Here is a 24,706-nt window from a genome sequence, read left to right on the forward strand (position 1 = left end):
AAAAGAAAAAACAATGAAGAGGAATGTAGGAAGCTTAAGGGTCCTATGGGACATCACCACTCAGACCAATATATATATTATGGAAGTCCCAAAAGGAAAAGAGCGAAAAGGGCAGAAAACTTTCCAAATCTGGGGAAAGAAATGGACATTCAGATTCAAGAAGCCCAAAAGCTTTTTATGGGATACAGCAAAAGTAGTACTAAAAGGGAAGTTTACAGTGATAACAGCTACATTAAAAAAGAAGATAGATCTCAAATAAACAACCTCAAGGAACTAGAAAAAGAATAAACTAAGCCCAAAGTTAGCAGAAGGAAATATTAAAGATGAGAGTAAAAATAAATAAAACAGAGAACAGACAAAAAGAAGTTGGTTTTTTGAAAAGATCAGTAAAACTGAAAAGCCTCAAAAGAAAAAGAAAGAAAACTCAAAATCAGAAAGAAAAGAGAAGATGGTAAGTCTGATGTCGCAGAAATACAAAGGATTAATTGCCAACAAATTGGATAACCTAGAGAAAAAATAGATAAATTCCTAGAAACATATAACCTACCAAGACTGAATCACAAAGAAATAGAAACTCTGGACAGACTGTAACTGGTTAGGAGATTGAATCAGTTATCAAAAACCCCTCAAACAAGAACCCAGGACTCGATGGCTTCACTGGAGAACTCTACTAAACATCACTAATCCTTCTCAACTTCTTCCAAAAAATTGAAGAGAAGGAAACACTTTTTCACACTCATTTTATGAGGTCAACATTATTCTGATGCCAAAGCCAAACAAAAACACACAGGAAATGAAATACAAATCAATGTTCTCGATAAATACAGATGTTAAAAATCCTCAACAAAATGCTATCAAACTAAATTCAACAGCATATTAAGAGGATCACACACCATGACCAAGGAGGATTTACTCCTGGAATCCAATGATGGTCCAACATACAAAAAAACCAATCAGTAGGATACACACATTAACAGAATGAGGATAAAAATCACACGTTCATCTCAACAGATGCAGAAAAAGCATCTGACAAAATCAATACCTCTTCATGATTAGAAACACTCAACAAAGTAGGAATAAAGCAAATTACCTCGATATAATAAAGGCCACATATGAAAAGCTCACAGCTAATATCATATTAGTTTTTCCCTGGAGAATAGGAACACGGCCAGGATAAGGATGTCCACTGCTGTCATTTCTATTCAATACATAGTACTGGAAATCCTAGCTAGAACAATTAGGTAAGGAAATAAAAGTCATCCAAATTGGAAAGAAAAAAGAGAAAGTACCTGTTTACAGGTGACATCTTATACCCCACAGATTACATATACACATATAGATACATCTCTCTCTGTCTCTTTCACTGTCTCTCACTCACACAAAACTGTTAGAATAAGCAAATTCAGCAAAGTTGCAGGATAAATAAGCATACAAAAACAGTTGCACTTTTATACACTAAAAATGAACAATCAGAAAATGAAATTAAGAAAATCCCATTTATAATAGTATCAAAAAGAATACCTATGAATAACTTTACTAAGGAGGTAAAAGACTTGTACATGTAAAACTACAAAACATTACTAAAAGAAATTCACAACACAAATGGAAAGACACCCCATGCTTATGGATTAAAAAACTTAATATTGTTAAAATGTCCATGCTACCCAAAGTATTCTATAGATTCAATGCAATCCCTATCAATTGCAACCCCAATTGCATTTTCTCAGAAATAGAAAAACCAATCCTAAAATTTATATGAAGCCACAAGGATTAGCCAAACCGTCAAAACAATTTTGGGCAAGAAGAACAAAGGCGGACGCCTCACATTTCCTGACTTCAAAGCATATTACAAAGCTACAGTAATCAGAACAGTATGGTACTGGCCCAGACAGACATACAGACCAATGAAAGAAAATAAAGAAATTAACTCACACATAATACAGTCAACTGATCCTCAATAAGGGTGCTAAGAACACACAATCAGAAAAGGACTGTCTCTTCAAAAAATGGTGTTGACAAAACTGGATTTCCTCATGCAAATGAATGAAATTGGACCCTTATCTTATACTATACACAAAAAATCAACTCAAAACGGATCAAAGACTTAAACCTAAGACATGAAAAGATAAAACTCCTAGAGAAAAAGCTTTATAACATTGGTCTTGGCAGTGTTTTTTGGGTTATTGACACAAAGCACAGGCAACAACAAAAACAACAGACAAAAGAAACTACATCTAACTAAACAGCTTCTGCAAACAAAGGAAAGAATCAACAGAGTGAAATGGCAACCTAGGAATGAGAGAAAATATCTGCAAGCCATATCCAAAATAAAGAAGGGACTTCTACAACTCAATAACAAAATCAAATAACCTGATTAAAAAATGGGTAAAGTACTTGAATAAACATTTCTCCAAAGAAGACAAACAAATGTCTAATAGGCATAAGAAAAGATGCTCAACATCACTGATCACCAGGGAAATGCAAACCAAAACTACAATGAGATATCACCTTACACCGGTGAGGATGGCTATTAAAAAATAAAACAAAAAAGCAAGTGTTTTTGAGAATGTGGAGAAAAAGGAACCCTTGGAAACTGTTGGTGGGAATGTAAAACAGTATAACCACTATGGAAACCAGCATGGAAGTTCCTCAAAAAATTAAAATAAAACTATCATATGCAATTCCACTTCTAGGTATTTACCCAGAAGAACCTGAAACAGGATCTGAAGGATATTTGCACTCCATGGTCACTGCAGCATTACTCACAATAGCCAAAAAGTGGAAACGACATAAACATCTATCTACAGATCAATGGATAAAGATAATGTGGTGGATGGGTGGGTGTGTGCGCAGTATTATTCAGCCTTAAAAAAGGAAGAGGGGTGCCTGGGTGGCACAGCGGTTGAGCGTCTGCCTTCGGCTCAGGGCGTGATCCCGGCGATCTGGGATCGAGCCCCACATCAGGCTCCTCCGCTATGAGCCTGCTTCTTCCTCTCCCACTCCCCCTGCTTGTGTTCCCTCTCTCACTAGCTGTCTCTATCTCTGTCGAATAAATAAAATCTTTAAAAAATATAAAATAAAAAAATAAAAATAAAAAAATAAAAAATCCTGCCCATCTTAACACTTAACACTCATTCACCTTAATCTTCTGTATCCTTCCTTTCGTATAGTATTTCCTAAAACATTACATATAGTGGTTTAGAAAATTCATCTGCAAATTCTCTTAGCACCCTAAGATGACATTAATCTGGAGCAGAAGATTTAAAATAAATGACAATGGTTAGATGCTTACTTGCTTTCTTACATGCTACTTACCTATCTCAATTTCTCTCACACCAATGTTTGTACCCTTTCCAAATTAATTATATGAGAGAATGTTCTAAAACAAACTAAAACAAAATATGTTGAGTAATTCTGCTTCTGTATCTGCTCACATTACACCAAACAACAGGCCCAAGCTTGTAACAGTACGATTAAAGAAATCAAATGTGTGGTACTTTTGTATAAGTTGTAATAATTTATATATAATTTATATAAAAGAATAAAGTTATCAAAATTCTAATTGTACTGCTTACTTTTAAATATGCAGCTGCCTCTTGGACAGAAAGTGTTCTCTGACTAGAACTGCCACATTCATGATCTCCTGGAAAGATTAGCATATTATTAATTTTGAAACAGTACTATGATAAAGAGAAGAAAACAAACATGATTAATCAAAATATTCTCAAATTACACAATTACAGGTTATATTATTATAATCAATAAAGAAAGAAGATAAACACTATTTAATTTCCTATAAAAAATCCAGTAGGTAATAAAAAACAAATAATTATCTTTACATAAACCGCAATCTTTAAATGCATTTCTAAATAGTCCAGATAGGAACATGCCTTCTATTTCCAACTGAATCGTTGGTCAGAGTAGGAACCATGTCACACTGATGCCTATCCACAGATCTTGGCACACAGAAGGCCCTCCAGAGAGTCACTGTTTTTCAAGAGGGGAAATTCATTGTGGTAACTTACACATTTATTACTAAAGCTATTAATTCAAGGATTCAAATAAGTTCAAATTAAAATGTACATTCTGTGTATAAGGATGGTGGCTATGCCTATTTTTAGCAAGGTGTGTGCATGCTTTAAAAACTATTATAACACAGATCAACAGGGAAATCAGACAGAAACTTCTAGCTATGATCTGGTTTCTACAAAGAAATGCAGTACATCCCAAACCACATTTTCCCTTCCTTATAACTATTTATAAGAAAATCCAAAGCCTTTTCTTTCAGGCTATCTATGGTTATTAGAAATCAATTTCCTTATATTGAGCTTCAATTTTAAGCTCTTCCTGCCCTGTTTCTTTTCAAATGATTTTTAAAAAAAAAAATTTTTTTAACATGAAAGTGTAATAGTTAAAGTAAACTCCTTGGCAAATTGTTCTATTATAAAAGTAGCCATATTCCTATTTATCGGCCTTGTGCAAGTAGTCAGATTTTAATGGTCATAGTCTTAAAAAAGGAAGAAATACCTATTAAACAAGTAAGTCTTCCAACTTTATGATGCATCCTCCAAGATTCTGTTTCCACAGTTCTATAGCAGAGGATGGCAAACCACAGCCCATAGCCAAATCTGCCCTACCTCAAACATAAATGAAGTTTTACTGGATTTTTTATAAATGAAGTTTTATTGGAACACAGCCATACTCATTCATTTATGTATTATCTATGGCTGCTTTCATGCTGTAACAGCAGAATTTAGTAACCGTGACATGAACAAGTCTAGCACACAAAGCCCAAAAAACTTACTATCTGGTCCCTTCACAGAAAAAAGTTTGCTGACCCCTGCTCTAGAGGAAGGAATCTAGATTTTTAAAAGTACCCCAGATTATGCTAATCCAGCACACTGCATAAAATAATGCTATAGAGACAGCTGTAGAAGCCTGTGGTAGTAACATCAGGTATTCCTAGCCAGAGTATATACTTAACCTATTTCTGGGAACTACAGCATACCAAATAAATGTCATTAGACTGTAGTATATGAATATGAAAGTCAAGCAATTAATGTAAAGAAGGCTTTTAGTGATATACACAGAATTATGAGCATTAAAAAACTGACCAGAGTTAAGGACCCTCCCCCTGCAAAAAAACAAAGACTGATATGAGAATGGGGAACTATAAGGATCCTAAAGGCCTCCACTTGACCAAAAAACTTCCATATTTACCTTCTACCAGTGATCTGATTTCTACAAAAAGATCTGCTATATACAAAAGTTAGAAAACTATATTTTTCTTTTCTGTAACTTCTTTAACAAGAAGATAATCCAAAGTCTCTTCTTTCAGCTTACATGTGAAATAAGAATAACTAAAAAAAGCTAAGATAATAAAGCAGATAAGTTGTTGCTACAGCTTATAGATGTTAAAAGACTTACTAAGAGCAGAATATGAAGAAAATGCAAAGAATCAGTAGAAAAAATTCTAGAATATATTTACTTTATCCCAGGAAATGATACCTAATCAACTAGCAAAGGAAAATCTGCACTTTTATATTTAATCTAGGTTTTTAGTTAATTTACTGCTTACCCAATTCAACGAGATACGTAAACTTTCAAAATTTTTTTTGTTACTATTAATGCAATGAAGAAATTTGATTGACTTTAGAATTATATAATATATATTTCATCTAATACATACGGGCAGGCAGGAAAATGGCCTTAATTACATAGATCTATAAAAATAAAAACTACTCTGTATAGGTAACAGAAATTTCTAAAGAGAAAATCTGCAAACATAACACAAGACTTGGAAAAACTATTTCTACTGATATAGCATGCTATATATAGAAATTAATTTTCAAAACACTTTTAGACACTATGAATTTTACAATTACCTGCAAGCTGTGCCAACCGATCATGAAGCTTGTATAAAGTGTTCATCATAAGATTTTTCTTACTTTCCTAAAATTAAAAGAAATTATAAAATATCTAATTCAAAAACATGTACCAAATAATCTTATTAAAAAAAAACAGTAAATAATTTAAAATCATAAAAGCTACATAATCCAAAGACAAATTCATATTTAAACAATGACTACCATATATTTTTTAAACCCTAATTTAAATCTAAATCATCACTCTAAACATTTTGCTTTCTTGAGGATTGATTGGGAAACTGGCACCAAGGTTAGTGCTCAAAAAAGGTCTTCTGTACAACAAACTCCCACAACCACCAAAGCAATGCTCTCAATCCTCTTTTACACAACGCACACTTACATCTATTGTTCTTATGAGACTTCAAGGCGGCCCTTCATGTTTTGTCTTAATCTGATTCAACCACACAATAAGGGAATGACTATTGACACTTTGATCCTCAACCTCTCCTAGGCCCCCAAAGTGGTCCTGTATAAATTTATGAACCATTAAAGTAAAACATTTAATGAGTATCTAGTAATAGGAGTTAAGAACTATTCTCAGCAAAGCAAGTGGCCCAGTAAACAAGACGGTTCCTGCTCTCAAGGGCAAAAACATACTTAAGTGCTAAAGCTGCAAACAAAGTATAATGTAAATATATAAGAGAGAGGGAAGGGAAGAGCCATTTATGGGAAAGAGAATATTTGAGTTGGCTTCACAGGAAGAACAGATTTGACTAGCATTCTAGGCAAAAGAAACAGCATGAGCAAAGGCATAAAGGCACTGATTATGTTTCTTACATAATCAGTCACCTACTTTGATTCAGCACACTACCGGAAAAATAGTTTGGAATCAACTGCTAGGAACCAAAACAAAGACTTTGACTTCATTCTAAAAATTCAGGAGCAGGAAAATAAAACACACCTGTGCATCAGGAATAGTACACTGAACATATGAAAGAAAACAAGAGAGGAGTCCATTGCAATGTCTAAGCACCCTGCCAAGTAGCTGAAGGCAATGAGACCCACAATTTCAGAGCAATCACAATTAAGAGGGACCAACGCAAGCAATGGGGAAGTGTTAAGTCAAGAGAAGGGATAAGCTTATCACACTATCTGGAATAAATTCATGATTCACTGAGGAGGCTGCATCTTTATTATTTCTGTTCTTCCTGATGTGTCAAACAAAACAGTAATACTGGATAAAAACGAATGGGATATAAAAAGCTGGGAAAGTAACATTTATACGTCTAACGACATGCAACTTCATCCCTTTATTTTCATGCTGTATTTTTAGGGACAGAGAGACAAGTGTACACGTGTTTGTCAACGCAGCTTTACTCACTGATACTAGGAAGAAGAAAACTTATTAAAGGCTCCACTACCCTACCACCAGTGTCCATGGTTTTATAGGAGATTGTTGATAGGTATCATGGGACATTCCTTCAGCTGACTCCTTGCCTTCCAATGCTTAACTTCCAACCCCCCCAACTCTATCTCAAGCAGATTCTGAATGAAGCCAGCCCTTATCTTTGAGTAAGCTTAAAAATCCAAACTGTAAGCATCAGACATCAAAGGGTAACTGCTGGGGCTGAAAGCCAGGATTCTGAAAGCTATGCATTTGTGATATATGAAACCACAAAAATCATTTTTAATAAATATATTCGATATAATAGGATGAGAAAGAGTTCTAATAGAAAGTATAGTGTGTGGACTCCATACATAAAACCAAGGTAAATCTGATTAAGTTTTGGGATTAAAGAAGCTAAGAGTTTTGAAGTTTATTTCCTCCCTTATCTGTAAAAGAGAGCAATTTCCTTTTCTTTTATATGTCCTGATCATGCCCATTCCTACTCCCCTTTCAAAAACAAAACTAAATCCAAAAATTTGACACCTGTCTCTGTGATTACATCTCTAATGAATACCAGAGGCCTGGGAATAAACCTCATCTTTTGACTCACAGATATTAACAACGGACTAGATAAGTAGAAAAAATAAAATCTAATCAGATGTAACTGAATCCCATGAGACAATAAACCTACATACTGTTACATTCTCATATAGAGAATTTAAGCACCCAAAAAGCTAAACTATAATTTTTTTCAAAAATTATTTTTTCAATGGCACTTTATGAAAAATGACCACCTATATATTACAAGGCTCTCAAGTGCATGATCAACTAAATTATGATCTAAAAATAGTTTTTATGTAAGATGTTATTAATGTGATCAGTTTTGAGGAAGAAAAAGAAAGGCTTTGGTTCAATTACCTTTAGCACCAATATGCTAAACTAGAAATAAATCTGAAAAACATGTAAATCAAATTTTAAAGTTACATACTTATAGAAACTTATATTGACTTTTAGTTTCATTACAGTCTTCTTCTATTCTGACTGCTTGTCCAACTGTCTCCTAACTTCAGCTTGAAAGGTGTCTCACACTGGCTTTCCTAATCACCCTGAAAACAAGTTTAAAGATCTACAAATAAATCCATACTTAAAAGTAAGCTTTCAAGTAAACTTTCATTAAACAAAAATGATTTTATACTGTAATTTGAAATAGCTACCTTTCAACTGTCTATTTTGGTAAGGTCCAGATTTTCTTTCAGTAAGCCATACCATTTTCTGAAGCAAAGCTCTTGTTCTTGGGTGGATAAAAATCAAACTATAGGGGAACTCTCCCAAATTCTCTCATATGTTGTCACCTTTAAATAGTTCCCTCTTCTATTCTCTGCCAGTTTTCTCAAGGAAATTTTCAACTGTTTGTATTAAGTCTCCATTAAATGATAATAATGGATTTTAAACACTAAGCGTGGTGCCTGGGAGAGAATAATCACTTAATATAAGTGAACTGCCACTACCTATATTACAATTATTACTATTATTTAGAGGTTCAAAACTTCAGTTTCTCCCATGGGGAAAATTATATAGAAGAAAATAAGGTCTTGTATTTCCAATGTGCAATGAGTATATTGTATGGATTTAAATGATGATGCCAATTGCAACATTATACTTAATATCATAATTGATAAAATCAACCTTTTTTAAAACAAGTATCACCACAAAAGAATATTACTAAACACGTGTAGTCAATATAAAATCCCACTCTAACAATCTAAAGTAATATTCTAAGGATTTGATTACACATTATTAAATATTCTTTAAGCACAATAAATAATGTTTTATATACAGGTCCATATTACTGTCTATTCCTATAATAAATTACTAACTAATTGTGCATAATATAAGCTCAAATACCTTAATCTTTGAAGTGCCTATAATGATGGTAAGTGAAAAATATTTTCAGGTGAGTAAAATTTAGGTTACAATTAGTATTATAGATCCTTTACAAAGAAAAGGAATCATAAATAGGTAGCCTAAGAATCATGTTTCTTTCTAAATCTTTGCCTTCCTGATGGTTGAATAGGCATGCCAATGAACAAAAAATCCAAAGAGACAAGGTGAGGGCAGAGGACAAAAATTGTCAGAATATCCAGCAACTTAAAACAGGCATACCTCTAAAGGTTAAGACCTGATCCCCAGATAACATGCCAATACCATTTCACTTGGCAGTTGACTTTTACCTTAAAGTAATAAACAATTCAGCTCTTAGAAAAATCTGTTTCATATTTAATTATATTAACATTAAAGAATACTCAAAATAAGAAAATTGTTTCAGCTTAAGAGAATTTTTTAAATTAGCATTTTTTTAGTTGACAGTCATCCTAGTACTTTTACCATATAAAACATGAGACAAAATATCAGTATTACGATCTTCTACTTACTTGTATTTTTCCAAATGTTTCATCAAAGGGGTTTTTTACTATCAAGGAAAGAAAAAAAGAGAACTATTAGCATCATTTGAGAATGAGAATGAGAAACCCCCTAAACAAGCCCTCTGAAATGCCAGCATGTACTCTGCTAAAACTGAATGTGAACACGTAAACAAAATGTAAACAAACTGATGATAATAAAGGTTAGGGTAGTAATTTTTGAGACTTACTATATTCACCATTCTTAACTTTGAATCTGTGGTTTTCTCTATAATAACTGAGAGCAGTGCTCTGGTGTCTGAGTGTCTGGGTTCAAGTCCCAGCTCCATCACTCACTAGCAACATGACCATGAACTACCATCTTCTTAGCTACCCTAAGTTGTACTTTCCCTCCTGTAAAGGAAGGATGTTACAACGACACCTACCTTATACAGTTGTTGTGAAGATTAAATGAGATAAACCATATAAAATGCTTGGCTTAGTGTCAAGCACTTAATAAATGTTACCTATTACTGTTACTGACTACATTCCTTCTACCAAACTTGCTTTCTCCTCAAAATATAGATTAAAAGCAGTTACTACTTAAGGAAATCTACAAGATGCTTTTTAAAACTAAATTCTTTCAAAATTCTGACTTCTAATAATAATAAAAAAAACTTCCTACTCATTGCTAACATCTGGAAAAGTGGCAAGAAATAAATATACAGATCAGAGAAGCTAAGAATTGTCTCAATATTAAATAATTTCGTATCGCCAGTATATATTATAAAAAGGATTTAGCATTTTTCCATCCAACTTCCCTACACCCAACTCCCCTAAAAAATATACAAACAAGTTTATGGCTAAACATGTAGTATCTCTCATGGTTATTATTTAGAATCTCCTCCTTATCATCTATTTGAAAATTACATGCAAAAATATTCAGAGCTTTCAGATACCTGGATATCTATAATCCAGGTCACAACAAAGACTAACTGAGCCTACAAAGTAGTTCACACTGACCAGGTTTCTTTTCTGAGGTGCTTTTCTATTTTTATTTGAGAAAACAGGAAGTCCCATAGGAATCAGGAACTGCCTGATTCTAAGAAGTTTCATGTGTGAGACCAGTTTAACAAGGTACAAAAAAAAGCAAGGAAAAATGTATCCTGCGATCATCTAAAGGGATTTGCTAATGGGTTTTCAGACATTTTTCTAAAGTAACAGGGTTTTAATGCTGGAAAAGAAAAATTTTTGAATGACAGAAGATCAAAAAGCACTCAGTAGGGGACTAGGAAGAAGAAAAAATATAGCTTAAAGATTAAATAAAATGTTATGAATCACAACAGGCTTGTACTAAAAAGATACTTTTTAATAACATTAATTTTTATTAATGTAAAATTTGAACAATTTAGAATAAAGCTGTATTTAGTTCAATATATTACAGAAAATGATTTAAATCTACTTAAAATAAACTGGTCACACAACACCAGAAGAACAAGTATTTATTTGCTCTTTATAAAAATAACTTTAAAAAATATTAAAACATGCAATTCTAAAAAACAGGTTTTAATGTCTATGAAGAAAAGCCATGATGGCCTTATCTTTTTGACCGTGAACAAAATCATTTTTTGTCAAGATTATTAAATGGAAAACTAACTCTTCAAGTATCTCCATGAAAGTATTACCATAGATTATGGGTGTTCTCCCACTAGACTATCCTACTGTGAAATTCTCACAACAGGGACCGTGTGTCACTCATATTTGTGTGCCTGGAGCCAAGCATAGTACTATACATACGGTTAGTGCTCAGAAAGTTCTGGTTGTGATATCTAGGTTAAATCCACCCCTCTTTATTCTACCCTGTGTGTTAACACTGCAGAAGGCTGAGAAGGGTAAGTTCAAAGCAACTGGGAAGGGAAGGGGACAGGATAACAAAGAAAGTTGTAGAGCAGAACAATTATTCTGTTGAAAGAATTGCTCTGCCCTTCGTATCCTTCTAGATTTCTGCCTCTTGTCTAATGGGCTGAGATACCTGATAGTGTATATTAAAAGCCAATAATATACTTTCCATCCTACACACCTTATGTCAAAAAAAATTTTCCCCAATTTCCTATGACAACCGCTAGCATTTAACAGAATAACTAATCAGCTATAAAACCACAAAAAAAAGGACACTCATTAAAAAGGATATAATGAAACATGTACGATGAATAACAAAGTCAAAAGGACTTTATTATGAATTACAAAATATCTGAATACATCAAAATGCATAGTGTAGATTCATGGCAATACTGTGCAAATAACTAATTTCATTGTGTGGACTGTACCTAAGCACTTGTCTTCAAAGTCTTTTGTTCATAGTATTACATAGTTTTTTCCCTGTTGATTTGTCTCCTCGTTCAGCATTGCACTTTTTATGCTAAAATATCTTCCATCATTAAGAGAGGTATCAGTTCATAAATACGAGGATGCATATTTGTAAATAAGCTTCGTACTGTGTTGTGAAAGCCTTCTATGCTGTTGTTTCCTCTTGGTGTATTGTCACATATCTGCTGATAGACATTCCAAAGTTTATAGGAAACGTGGGTTCAAAACCCTGCACTACTGTATAGACCATGACGAGGGCTAAGATTTAGATAATATAAAAATGGGACTACTGGGTCAATGGAGAAATGAAACTAAACTGTCAAACCGAACTGTCAACCAGTTATTTATCTTTTATGGCAAAATTACCTTATTATCAAAATGCTTGCAGCAAAGATGCTTATAGTAAAACTACCTAGAACCACAACTGTCACCTATGAAATTAACAGACCTATTAAGTTAACAAATAGCCTTGAGAATAAGTTTTATAAAGGAAACTCTATCTAAAAACAGCAATTCTAAAAAAACAAAAGCCTTCATTTCTAAAAGCAGCATCTTCTTTCTAAAGATTTTACTTTGAGTAGTCTCTACACCCAACGTGGGGCTTTAAACTCATGACCCTGAGATCAAGAGTCTTGTGCTCAACCGAGCCAGCCATGCACCTCTAAAAGCAGCATCCTTATACGTCTAACTTTTCTTCCCCCAAATCACTTCAGTATTTCTAACACCACATGTCAGTATCTTTTATTTCATCCATATTGCCTACAATATTTAATGGAAACCCTCATATTGCCACCCCTTGTGAAAATATTCCTCTCCCTCCCACCCCCCCACCAATTGAGCATTTATAAAGAAGAAACCATATTCCAAAAGCATAGCAAGGCAAAAAAAGTGACGCCTCATTTACAAGCCTCTTTTCTAGGCATGGATCTAAGAATAAATTATAGTTCTTATCCCTTACCCTAAAGCAACGATAATGCCACACTGATATTTCAAATTTTCCTCTTCTGTCCCCTAATCAGCACAACCTTGAAGCCGTTTCAGACCTAGTACTGTCCTCCTTTATATCCTACACCCCCCCAACAGCTTCTCTTAACTGTTTTCTTGTTTTCTCAAATCCTCCTGGTTTCACCATTTCTCCTTCAATTTTCTTGTTCAGATTATTTCAAACCTCAAATATACCAAACTTTTCTTTGTAAATGTCCTTAATATTTTGACTTCTCTTCCCTTTAAACTACCCTAATGGCTGTATCAAATTCCTAAAAATGTTTCTTTAATTATACTACTAGAGCCCTCAAAATCGTCAAATGATTTCCCATCAGATTTTGCTTCAAGGAAGTAATTCTAACCTTGTGATACTCTCCTATGTAATTAGACACACTGTCGACTCTCCTTCTCCAAACCTCTCTTCCACATCATTCCAAAAATGTTAATGGTTTTACTTATCCTTTGTTAACATTTTTCATTCTCTTAACATGGAGATCAAATTCATTAACCATTATGAATGCCCAAATAAAAAGGAAAAAAATGAAGTGTATCAACCTATAAATGTACTCACAAATATATGTTTAATGTTGATCAAATAAACTGATATTTTCCTCAGAAAGGCTCCATTTTTGTCACTCAATGGCAGTAAAAAGAAGAAAAGCCTATGGTGCCCAAAGTTCTTGCACAATTCAAAAAGCTTTTAGAAAGATTTTCATTTAATAATTATTTATTGAGTACTTTGTGCTAGACACTGGAAATGTGACAGTAAATAAAGTTTTAAATACCCTTGCCCTCAAGAAGCTTATGTTAGGAGAGACAATGTACAAATACATTTTAAAAATATATGGTATGGCAAACGGTTCTAAGTGTTTTGGAGGTAAAACAGCAGGAAAGGTGCTTGACATGAGGGAGGAAAGCAGTATTAAATAAGATGGTCAGAGAAGGCCATCCTAAGAAGATTACATTTGAAGAGAAACCTGAAGGAACATAGAGAACAAGCCATGTGGCTACCAGAAAGAAGAGACCAAAAGAACAAGACCAAAAGAACAAGAAATATACAGGCTTTAAAGTGGTAGCATGCTTGCAGTATTGTTCCTGGAAATGTTAACAGAGTGGAGAGGGCAAATAGCAAGAAATGAAGTCAAACCAATAAGACTACTTAAGGGAATCAGTAGGTACAGATAATGTAGGGAACTTGGAGTCTCTCATATATTCCTCTGAGCAAGAAACCTCACAGAATTCATTTTATTCAGCTTATGCTTTAAAAAAGAAAAGCACATATAATAAGGGTTGGAGCCAGTCTCTCAATTAAGTTTAAGAATCCTAAGCATTTAGAAAGTAAATGATCTGCTGTTCATGAGTCGGGAAAACTGAGGAAACAGCACATTCAGGGTGCTTTCCTCCTGCTTTCTCCAGAAAACTGACTCCAATTTCAGTCTTCTGTTTTGAATACTTGAAACTATCATCAATTATAAATCAGTATACAAAATATTCTGCCAGCAGGAACTGAATAGACATTTTTCTAAAGACATATAAATAACCAACAGGTACATGAATAGGTGCTCAAGATCACTAGTCATCAGGGAAATGCAAATTAAAATCACAGTGAGATATCACCTCACACCTGTTAGAATGGCCACCTTCAAAAAGATGAGGTAACAAGTATTGGTGAAGGTGCGGAGAGAAAGGAATTCTTATGCACTGTTGGTGGGCTGTAAATTGATCCAGCCACTTTGGAAAACAGTATGGAGGTTGCCAAAAAAATTAAAAATAGAACCATCATATAATCCAGCTAATCCCACTTCTGGGTACATATAACCAAAGGAAATGAAAACAGGATCTTGAGGAGATATCTGCACTCCCATGTTCAACAGCATTCTTCACAACAGCCAAGATATGGAAACAACCTAACTGTCCGTCAATGGATGAACGGATGAAGAAGATGCACACACACACACACACACACACACACAGACACACACAATGGAATAGTACTCAGCCATGAGAAAGAAGGAAATCCTGCCACTTGTGACATGGATGGATCTTCAGGGCATTTATGCTAAGTGAAATCAAGTCTGACAGAGAAAGACAAATACTATATGAATACCATTTATGTGTGGAATCCAAAAAAGCCAAACCCAGAGAAGAGTAGAGTGGTGGCTACCAGGAGCTGGGCAGTGGGGGAAACAGGGAACTACTGGTCAAACAATATAAATTTCCAGTTATAAGATTAACAAGTTCTGGGGATCTAATGCATAGCATGGTGACTATAGCTAGTAATACAGCAAGTTGCTAAGACAATAGATCTTAAATGTTGTCAACACACACAAAAAGTGGTAATTATGTGACAGGATGGAGGTGTTAGCTAATGCTATGCTAGTAATCATTTTTGCAATATATAAATGTATCCAATCAACACACTGTATACCTTAAACTTACACACTGTTATATGTCAATAAAGCCAAAAAAAAGTTCTGCCAGGAAGACACTGAGCCTTCAATCCTTCTGGTCTTCTTCAAGCCTGAATGTTTTTCCTTCTCCTTCATTCTGTCTTCAAGGTCCTGCGTGCAGCTCTGCTACGGTCATGAAGGATGCCTAACCACTGCAGCTCATTGTGACCCGCCCCTTCTCAGAACCCCAATGTATTTACTGTCAGTAGCTCTGCTAACTTATATTATAATTTAACTATTTGTTGTTTGCTTCCTCCCCCAACAAGAATGCAAAATCTCTACCTATCTCCATGCCTTGCAGATATTTGATGCTAAATATATACTGAATGAATAGCAGCCTGAAGGCATACTGCAGTCTCCTAGAGTAACAGTTTCACCAATGCCAGGGGGTGACATAATCCTGATTTCTCTACAACCTTTTCCTTTGAATAAAAAGGAAATCATATTTATTAAACTGTTGGCAGATTCCAGGAATACTGATGCCATGTACTCAGGAGGTAACTTCCACCACTATTTTAAAAGCAGATATTACTTCCATTTTTATGGACAGAAAAACAGATGCATGATGAGGTTAGACTGCTTTCTTGCAGGAAACACAGTTTTAAAAGCTGGGATTTAAACCTACATCTGACTCCAAAGCCTACATTCTTTTCATTATATAAAAAACAACTACAGAAAAGAAAATATTTGTTCTATTAAGAAAATATTTGTTCTATTTAGTTTAAGGAAAGCATTCTTCTCTAGAACTTTCTCTAGATACGGAATTATTAAACTTTAAACTTCTTATGATGTAATCTTATGATGAAAAATGCCCAAAATGAGGATGAGGAAAAGACACTGCTGTTGGAGAATACACTGTTATCTCTTAGATTTGGAAAACTCTTAAAAACCAAGTTCTCTAATTGTAGTCCAGGTAAAGATTTTCCATGACATATCAAAATATAAAGTGATCCATGACCACCACTTTTTTTTTAAAAAGTCATAATTTTCTGATTTAATACTACATCTAAACAACAATTTGGCTTCATCTTCCAACAAAAGATATTCACAAACATATATCAAGTGCCTACTATGTGCCAGATAGAGATTAGCTAATTGCAGGAGATTAAAAATAAAAATATATAAGCCCTGTCCTCAAGAAGTTCAACCTGGAGAGCAGTAACTGTAGACATGCACTTTCAAAGTCAGTTTCTCATAATTTTAAAACTCTATGACCTTAAGGCTAGGTTTTAGTCTTTGGAAACTTCAAGTCATCTAGGCACAGTTAAATTCAGCTACCTAAATGACCAATTATCTCTGAGTTGTACCTTTTTGTAAACAGACATTCAAGTTCTCAAATCCCATCTTCTAGCTTTAGTGGCTTAAACAGAGCATAATTATATGTGAAGAAATGGGGAGTAGGGGGCAAATGTTTCCAACAGCTGCAGAACACTGCACCTGTGTGTGTGGCAAGCACTTCTGCATTTCACCATCAGCCAGACTGATCTAAAAATGGACAGGGTGAACAAGGCAGCACATTCTTTTGCCCACTGCCCATTTGTTCTCTGAAGTTCTCCAATTGTTTCATAGATCTATTAAATACATAGCCATTCTCAAAGACAGGAACAGTTACGTCAAGTATACTTAATAAATTACTATGAATACTGATATTAAATCAGCAATCAAAACAAAATTTTGACAAAAACTAGCTACTAGTTTGCCTAAGGTAAACTCTTGTACCACCCTTGCTCTACTCATAAATAACCTTTCCATCTTAACCCACCTATCAGGATTTACAGAGTACAGACCTAGATGGGGATAACAAGGGAAGAAAAGGAGGGCAAAACCTCAAAAGCTTCTCCACTTCTCAGATCCTACAGGAATCTCAGCTTTCCACTTGTCCTGTTTTAAGAAAGGAAACAATGTGTGCTGCTTCCAAAAAAGTTATTCTTAACGAATAACAGAACATACACTGTGATTTTATAAAATTAAAGGGGCTTTAAATGTGGATATGATAGTACTAAGAATAAAATAAAAACTGAAATAATGTGTCCAAGAAAATAAAAGATCAAAACTTATAATTAAGTTGACAATAGCCTTATTACTTGGTTCTTATTCTTCATCTCTGTAATGATAAAGAACAATTATGGTCTCTTTCAACCTTGTCATCACTTGAAAATCTCACATTTGCTCACCATAAAAATGAAGATTCCAGGGGCAGGGAGGGGGGATAACAGACTGTAATTGAGATTTCTGTCTTTATCCAAGCACCAATTTTGCATTATAATTGTACCCCAAGTTTGGGATCTCTATAACAAAAGCCATAAGAATGACTTCTAACCACAGACTGTTCAACAAGTATTTGTAGAGCATATTCTATAAACCATGTTATGAGAACACAGTGCTTAAGGACTAGTGGAGATAAAAGAGTAGCTATGATATATAATGTAATCAATACAACCTTAGAGTTTAGTATCAAGGGCTTCAGGAATTCAGGAAGGGATAAATAATTTCTCCCTAAAATACTTTTGAGCCTCAAAAACAAATCAAGAGTAATAAAGTGGAATAAACTACTGGAAAATGCAACAATGATGGACCTCAAAAATATGCTGAGTGAAAAAAGCCTCACAAAAGAGTATTCTATGAATCCACTTACATGAAGTTTTAGAACCAAAACTAATCTACAGTGAAAAAATCAGGACAGTGGTAAGAGGACTGACAGGGCATGAGGAAACTGTTAGAGGTGAAGGCAATGGTCTATACCTGCAGGGATTTAAGTTGCACAGCTGGATGCATTTGTCAAAATTTATCTGACAGTACGTTAAAGATTGGTACATCTGACTGTATATAAATTTTACCAAAAAAAAAAAAAAAACCCTCACTCTAGTTAACAATATGCATGACATATGTAAAGATTAAGTATCCTAATGTTTTCAACTTACTATGAAGTAAATTTTTTAAAAAGACAGAATGATGGATGGACAGAGTGATGGGTAAGATATATAATAAAGCAAATACAGAAAATGTTAACTGTAGAGTTTAGGTGTGGGTATGTAAGTGTTCACAGCACAATTCTTTCAATTTCCTATTTCAAATTTTTCATTATAAAATGCTGGAGGAGAAAAAGTATTAAAACGATATTCGTTGATGATGCAAAAATTCTATGAGAGAACTGGTAAAAGATCACTTCAATACCCAGAAAACATTAGGTAAAAACCCTAATTTTAAGTAACGTACAAGAAAAAACATTTTCTTTCTTCCAATTCAATCTAAATTCTTAACCAATCAAAAACTTGAAAACTTCCTCTCCCTTTGCAAAAAACTAAAAAAGTTATTGTAATGTAAGGGTGTTTTTGGTTTTGCTTATTTTTCAAATAAGTTTATTTGATACAGTCTCACTTTTCAAAATTTATATAATTTACATTTACAAATAAGATTTTAAGCTATCTTTTTTACTAAATTAATGTCAGAAACTTGGAATACAGAAAAATAGCCATAGGAGCTGGTGTCTAGTAAAAGTAAATGTTTCATAAATATTCAAAATTATTTCCTAACACGCTTTCTTATTGAGTTGGAGGTAATGCACCGACCAGTGATTTTAAGACTGACTTTATTTACCTAAAATAAATTTACTACTAAATTTGAAAGCTAGATCACTAGCAAATCAAGAAAATATCAAAATATTTCACATTTAAGAGACTTTAATGCTAGTCTGTTCCTTCCCAAAATGAACTCTGATATCTTAATAGAGAATCCATAACTCAATATTTGACAGAATTATCACTTACTTAATCTAATAGCTAAAATTGAAGTTCCCATTTTAAAAAAAAAAAAGTGTAATCCAAGAGAAGACTTTTACACTTAAAGAAAATTCCAAAACTTACTCTAAGACAAAATATAAAGTTAATAATGACTCCCTCCCCACCCCAACACACACACACACACACACACCTCTAAGTCTTAAAGGCTCAAAACTTCATTAGGGAAACAATTAAGCTGCTGTCTCCATCTAATTTTGTCAGCTAAAGACACTCCTGTAGTTTACCAATGTTAGGAGGAAAGGTAGTATAACACATTCAAATAAACACAAAGCAATGCATCTACTTAAATTATAGGAGCTTCATCCTACTATATTGCGCAAGGTCCAAAAGTTTGAGTGATCTGCTTTGTCAGTACTTTCACAGATCTCTTCTTAAAAGCCATTTTTGCACATATGTCAACTAAAGAATTACACTACTGCATGGTGACAAGTGAATAGAAAAATAAAAGCAAGTCAACCCACAAAGGTTAGATAAAAACCTATAAATAATACCAAGCATCTGTGCAACAGATAACTTGGCACCCAAACGAATTTATGCTAAGGCAGTACTGTAATTTATTAAACATGGTGACAGCTCACTGTATTAAGAGATTTTAAATATTAACTGTTACACACCAGAGACTGTCTCTGACACTTCCTCAAGGTTTACACTGCCAAGAATAAAGTGGAAGTGTATTATAACGAGGTCTGTTCTGAAAGAATATTGCTACATGAGAATCTGGAGATCCAAAAGGGATCTGTGATACACTGTACAACCTATCCCCAGTGCAATCCAATAAAGCTACATGCATTTCGCATACAATTAAACACAAGAGGTCTTCTCTTCTACTTAGTAACACTCTCAATCACAACACACTGTGTTTAACACTGTAAATGACCAGAGATAATTAATTTTGTGTCAAAGACAATATGAAGATAAAAAAACTGGAGAGAGAAAAGCTACAGTGCAATGATAAGGAGAATAGTACTAAAAAATATATAAATGATAGTTCTCATTCCATTTTTCTATGGGCGACAAGAAGTATAGCTCTGTTAAAAGGGTATAAACAAAGCAAAGAGATTAAAGTATGATCAAAACATACATATAAACTGAATTTGGAGCTTAAAAGGAAATCCACATCACTGGCTTTATAACCAGTGTGCTTAAAAATTGTATCTTGACTTTTAGCTCTGGAAAAAAACAAACAGAAAGGAAAAGTCACCTGGGAAATAGAGGTATTGAAGTATGTCATCATTAGGTCAAAAAAAAAAGCCACTGGATAAAACGACATGTAAGCAGTTATGACATGTGGTAAACTAGGCTAAATATGACTTTTTTTGTTAGTTATAATATACAGAACTTTAGAATAAAACTCACGCTCCCATATGAACACAGTGGAAAGTACAACATATCAGATCTTCACCTAACATCTAACTTCTTAAATAAAAAGTATCTCTTCACACTGAAAGGCAGTGGGATAAAAGGAAAAAAAAAAAATAACTGGAGCAGGAATGCTACCTCCAACATTTATGACTTGTGATCTTGGGCATTCTAGTAACCTAATGTAAAATAGGATGTTTTGTTACTATGCATAGAGATACTGAGGGAGTGGGAGGAAGATTAATAAATCTTAGCTTTTTCTTCTTTTCTCAATCCTAACATGAAATAAAAAATAAACAGTACTCAGTTTACAAAATATCACAATATGCCACTACTCCATTCTTATATTTGTCTCTGCCCTGGAGCTAGTGGGAAGAAAGGACTGAGTTCTTAGAAAATCTGTGAGTTAGGAAGAGACGAAATGGAAGACCCCAAGGCAAGGCTCCCTGTCAAAAATCCGTATAATGCCTGAATTTTTTACTAATTGCCAAAATTTTCATTTCTCAGAGACAGAATCTAAGTTAACAAAGATCTTGTAATATTTAAAGTACAATCACCCTGAGAAGATTAGACTTTTTACCAGTTGTTAAAAGTTAGCCAGTCATTTGAACATTACAACTGATCCTCTGACATTTACTATGAATGTCTTAAAAACAAATTCTAAAATATAACCAGTATATTTTCCTTACAGCATGCTTTAAAAGCAATGGTTCTCCATTTTTGAAGTAAAAGGACTTCATTTTTATCTAGACATTCAGATCCCCACAATAGTATTTTTAGTATTCACTTACCAAGAAAACATGACAAAATGTTACCATGAATAATTTTTTGTATTCTACCCACAGCAATACTGATATACAGTTGCAAACAATACACAATATGAGAGGAGCAAATCATCTGTTAGGTCCTCAAACCCTCTGTAATAGGTACGGCTCCCAAATGTTCTCAGCCCATAAGTGAAGAACTACTGACATAAATTCTAAATGAGAAATGTAGGCAACCCGACTACTATACATATAAAGATGAAGGATGATTTAGAGAGGCGGGGCCAAGCTCTGATTCCAAATTGGCTCAATCCTCAGTAAAGATAATCATATTGTCAAATTTTATCTTAAAATCATATCATTTTCATTATCAGAATTCTACAATATTGCGAATTTAATCACACGGTTTTCCCTAACATTTGGCTAAAAGTAGCTGAATTAAGGGAATAAAAGGAGTTGAAATTTGATAAAGGAGAGGGTATGTAAAAGAGGAATGCAATATTGTACAATGGTTAGAGGATGAGCTTTCAAAACATACTGCTAGGGTTAAACCAACAACATAATTCAATTAACTCCCCTCTCTGACCTATAACCTTGGACAAAGTAATTAACCTAATCCTCCATTACAGTCCTCGCTCGTAAAATGTTAAAAATGCTTAAGAAGACTAAATGTTTATACTTGCCAAGCACCCAATAAATGGACTTACTCTTTTATTATAGGGCATTATGCTGAGTGAAATAAGTCACAAAAAGACAAACACTGTATGATCTCACTTACATGTGGAATCTAAAAAAACCAAACTCATAGGTATAAAGAACATACTGGTGGTTGCCAGAGACAGGGATAGGGGTAGGGAGTGTCTGGGTGATTCAGTTGGTTAACTGTCCAACTCTTGATTTCAGCTCAGGTCATGATCTCAGTTCAGGGTTGTGAGATCGAGTGCTGGGTGTGGAGCCAGCCTGCTTAGGATTCTCTCTTCCCGTCTCCCTCTGCCCCTCCCCCCTCACTCCCTCTCTTAAGAAAAAAAAAGGGGGGGGGGAAGGTGGTCAAAAGGTACAAACTTCCAGTTAAAAGAAGAGTAAGTCCTGGGGATGTAATGTACAGCATGGTGACTACAGTTAACTTCACGGTCCTATATATCTGAAAGTTGCCAAGACAGTTCTTAAAACTTCTCATCACAAGAAAAAAAAAACCTACATGTGGCAATGGATGTTAACTATATTTACTGTGGTAATCATTTTGTAATATATACATATATCAAATCATTACGCTGTACAACTAAAACTAATATATAATGTTATATGTCAATTATCTCTCAATTTAAAAAAAGAAAAAGATGTCAAGTATTGAGCACTTGGATGTTTGGCCAAGATTATAACAAAACCGCAGGAAGCTTAGGCCAGTATAAGAACAAGAATTAAAAGATGAAAAAGTATGACAGATGTTGGAGAGGATGCAGAGAAAGGGGAACCCTCTTACATTGTTGGTGGGAATGCAAGCTGGTGCAGCCACTCTGGAAAACAATATGGAGGTTCCTCAAGAAGGTAAAAATAGAGTACCCTACCACCCAGCAATTGCAGTACTAGGTATTTACCCCAAAGATACAAATGTAGTGATCTGAAGGGGCACATGCACCGCAATGTTCATAGCAGCAATGTCCACAATAGCCAAACTATGGAAAGAGCTCAGATGTTCAGCGACAGATGAATGGATAAAGATGTGGTGTGTGTGTATATATATATATATTATACACACACACACACACACACACACACACACAATGGAATACTACTCAGCCTTCAAAAAAGTTAAACCTTGCCCTTTGCAACGACATGGATGGAACTAGAGGGTATTATGCTAAGCAAAATAAGTCACTCAGAGAAAGAAATTACATGATTTCACTCATACGGGGAATGTAAGAAACAAAACAGAGGATCATAGGGGAAGGGAGGGAAAAATAAAACAAGACAAAATCAGAGAGGGAGACAAACCATAGGAGACTCTTAATCATAGGAAACAAACTAAGGGCTGCTGGAGAGGAGGGGAGGTGGGGTAACTGGGTGATGGTCATTAAGGAGGGCATGTGATGTAATGAGCACTGGGTATTATATAAGACTGATGAATCACTGAACTCTACCTCTGAAACTAATAATATACTACATGTTAATTAACTGAATTAAATTTTTTAAAAAATGAAAAAGTATAAGAAAACGTAAAAACTCAAAAATAAATTTGCTTCCTCATCCAACTCCCACAGAAGATGAGCCATTGCTCTGAGGATCCAAAAGTTAAACCAACGCTGTATCCTGTATCAGTGCTAAAATAGGATACAATTTTAAATAGGCTTCTACGGGCCAGCCTGGGAGCTTACGCTTAAAAAACAGTATAAACATTTCCAAGTTCAAACAACTATCCTACACATGATCTGGAAGACAACCCATTCAAAAATTAAGGACTGCCCATTTTTCCTTTTGGAAGTAAACAGCTTGACTGTGAGCAAACATTCTCTAGTAATCTGAATGTAATTCAAAGAATTTATTCAAATTCATTAAGGAGATGTTGTTAAGTATAAAGCTACCATGAAATAGCATCTTGTAAAATAATTGAGATACTTTTTACAATTCAAAGAGCATGATGAATAAGAGCATCCCAAAATCTTTCTCAAAAGACAAGATACTGAAACCCTTAAAATTCTTCTTATGCCAACAAAAGCTTTATTAGTCATTCTGTTTTCATTTTCCTAAATAGGAGCTAACTTTCCCCTTATCTCCTAGCACAGTCATAGGACAGAATCAAAAGGCCATCCCTTCCTCCTACATGTCTAGTTTGAAGAGCTGTACAAAGAAGTTTATAATAGGAAATGGTGAGAGGAATATAAAGAATATAAATAATATTCCCAGTAAGAAATGAGAATTTAGGGGACATCGCCTCTACTTTAAGCTAAGAAGTGCTTTATACCACTTTATACCTTTATACTATCAAGCATGGTCATTTATCCAGGGCAGGTAGATGAGAGATTTAGTTCTGCCACTGCTCAGCTATTTCTAATTCACTTTAGTGACTGACGATTTAATTACTCCATATTTGTATTATATTTCTATTAGACAGTTCTGGTCTAAACAAATCACATCTTTGATACAGTTTCAAATAGGAAATGGGATGAAAATTTCATTATGTGCTTCATATCAATTATCTAGGAGACTGAGATCCTAATGCACTTTAAATTCCTTATAATTTAAGTAGCTTGATTTTAATATCCTGCTTATCAAATTCATTTTATTATTTTATGCCCCCCAATCTCATGATTACCCCCATTCAGTCTGTTGTC

The 24,706-nt window shown here is 34.2% G+C and overlaps 1 protein-coding gene across 3 annotated transcripts in view; it reads right to left on the reverse strand.

The window, feature by feature from the left end:
• LEMD3 (LEM domain containing 3) overlaps positions 1-24,706 on the reverse strand; it is a 75,812-nt gene that overhangs the window by 38,806 nt on the left and 12,300 nt on the right. For all 3 annotated transcript variants that reach the window (XR_015727199.1, XR_006778124.2, XM_045789651.2), the window contains exons 2-4: positions 9,687-9,724; positions 5,886-5,952; positions 3,576-3,643 (exon numbers count right to left, since the gene is read on the reverse strand). Coding sequence is in view for 1 of the 3 variants with exons in the window: in XM_045789651.2 (XP_045645607.1) it covers positions 3,576-3,643; positions 5,886-5,952; positions 9,687-9,724 (173 nt within the window). In the remaining 2 variants the exon portion in view is untranslated. The remainder of the gene's footprint in view (positions 1-3,575; positions 3,644-5,885; positions 5,953-9,686; positions 9,725-24,706) is intronic.

This window comes from Ursus americanus, chromosome 17 (assembly GCF_024610735.1).
Source record: "Ursus americanus isolate L20-20 chromosome 17, mUrsAme1.1.p, whole genome shotgun sequence".
Taxonomy (NCBI): Eukaryota; Metazoa; Chordata; class Mammalia; order Carnivora; family Ursidae; genus Ursus; species Ursus americanus.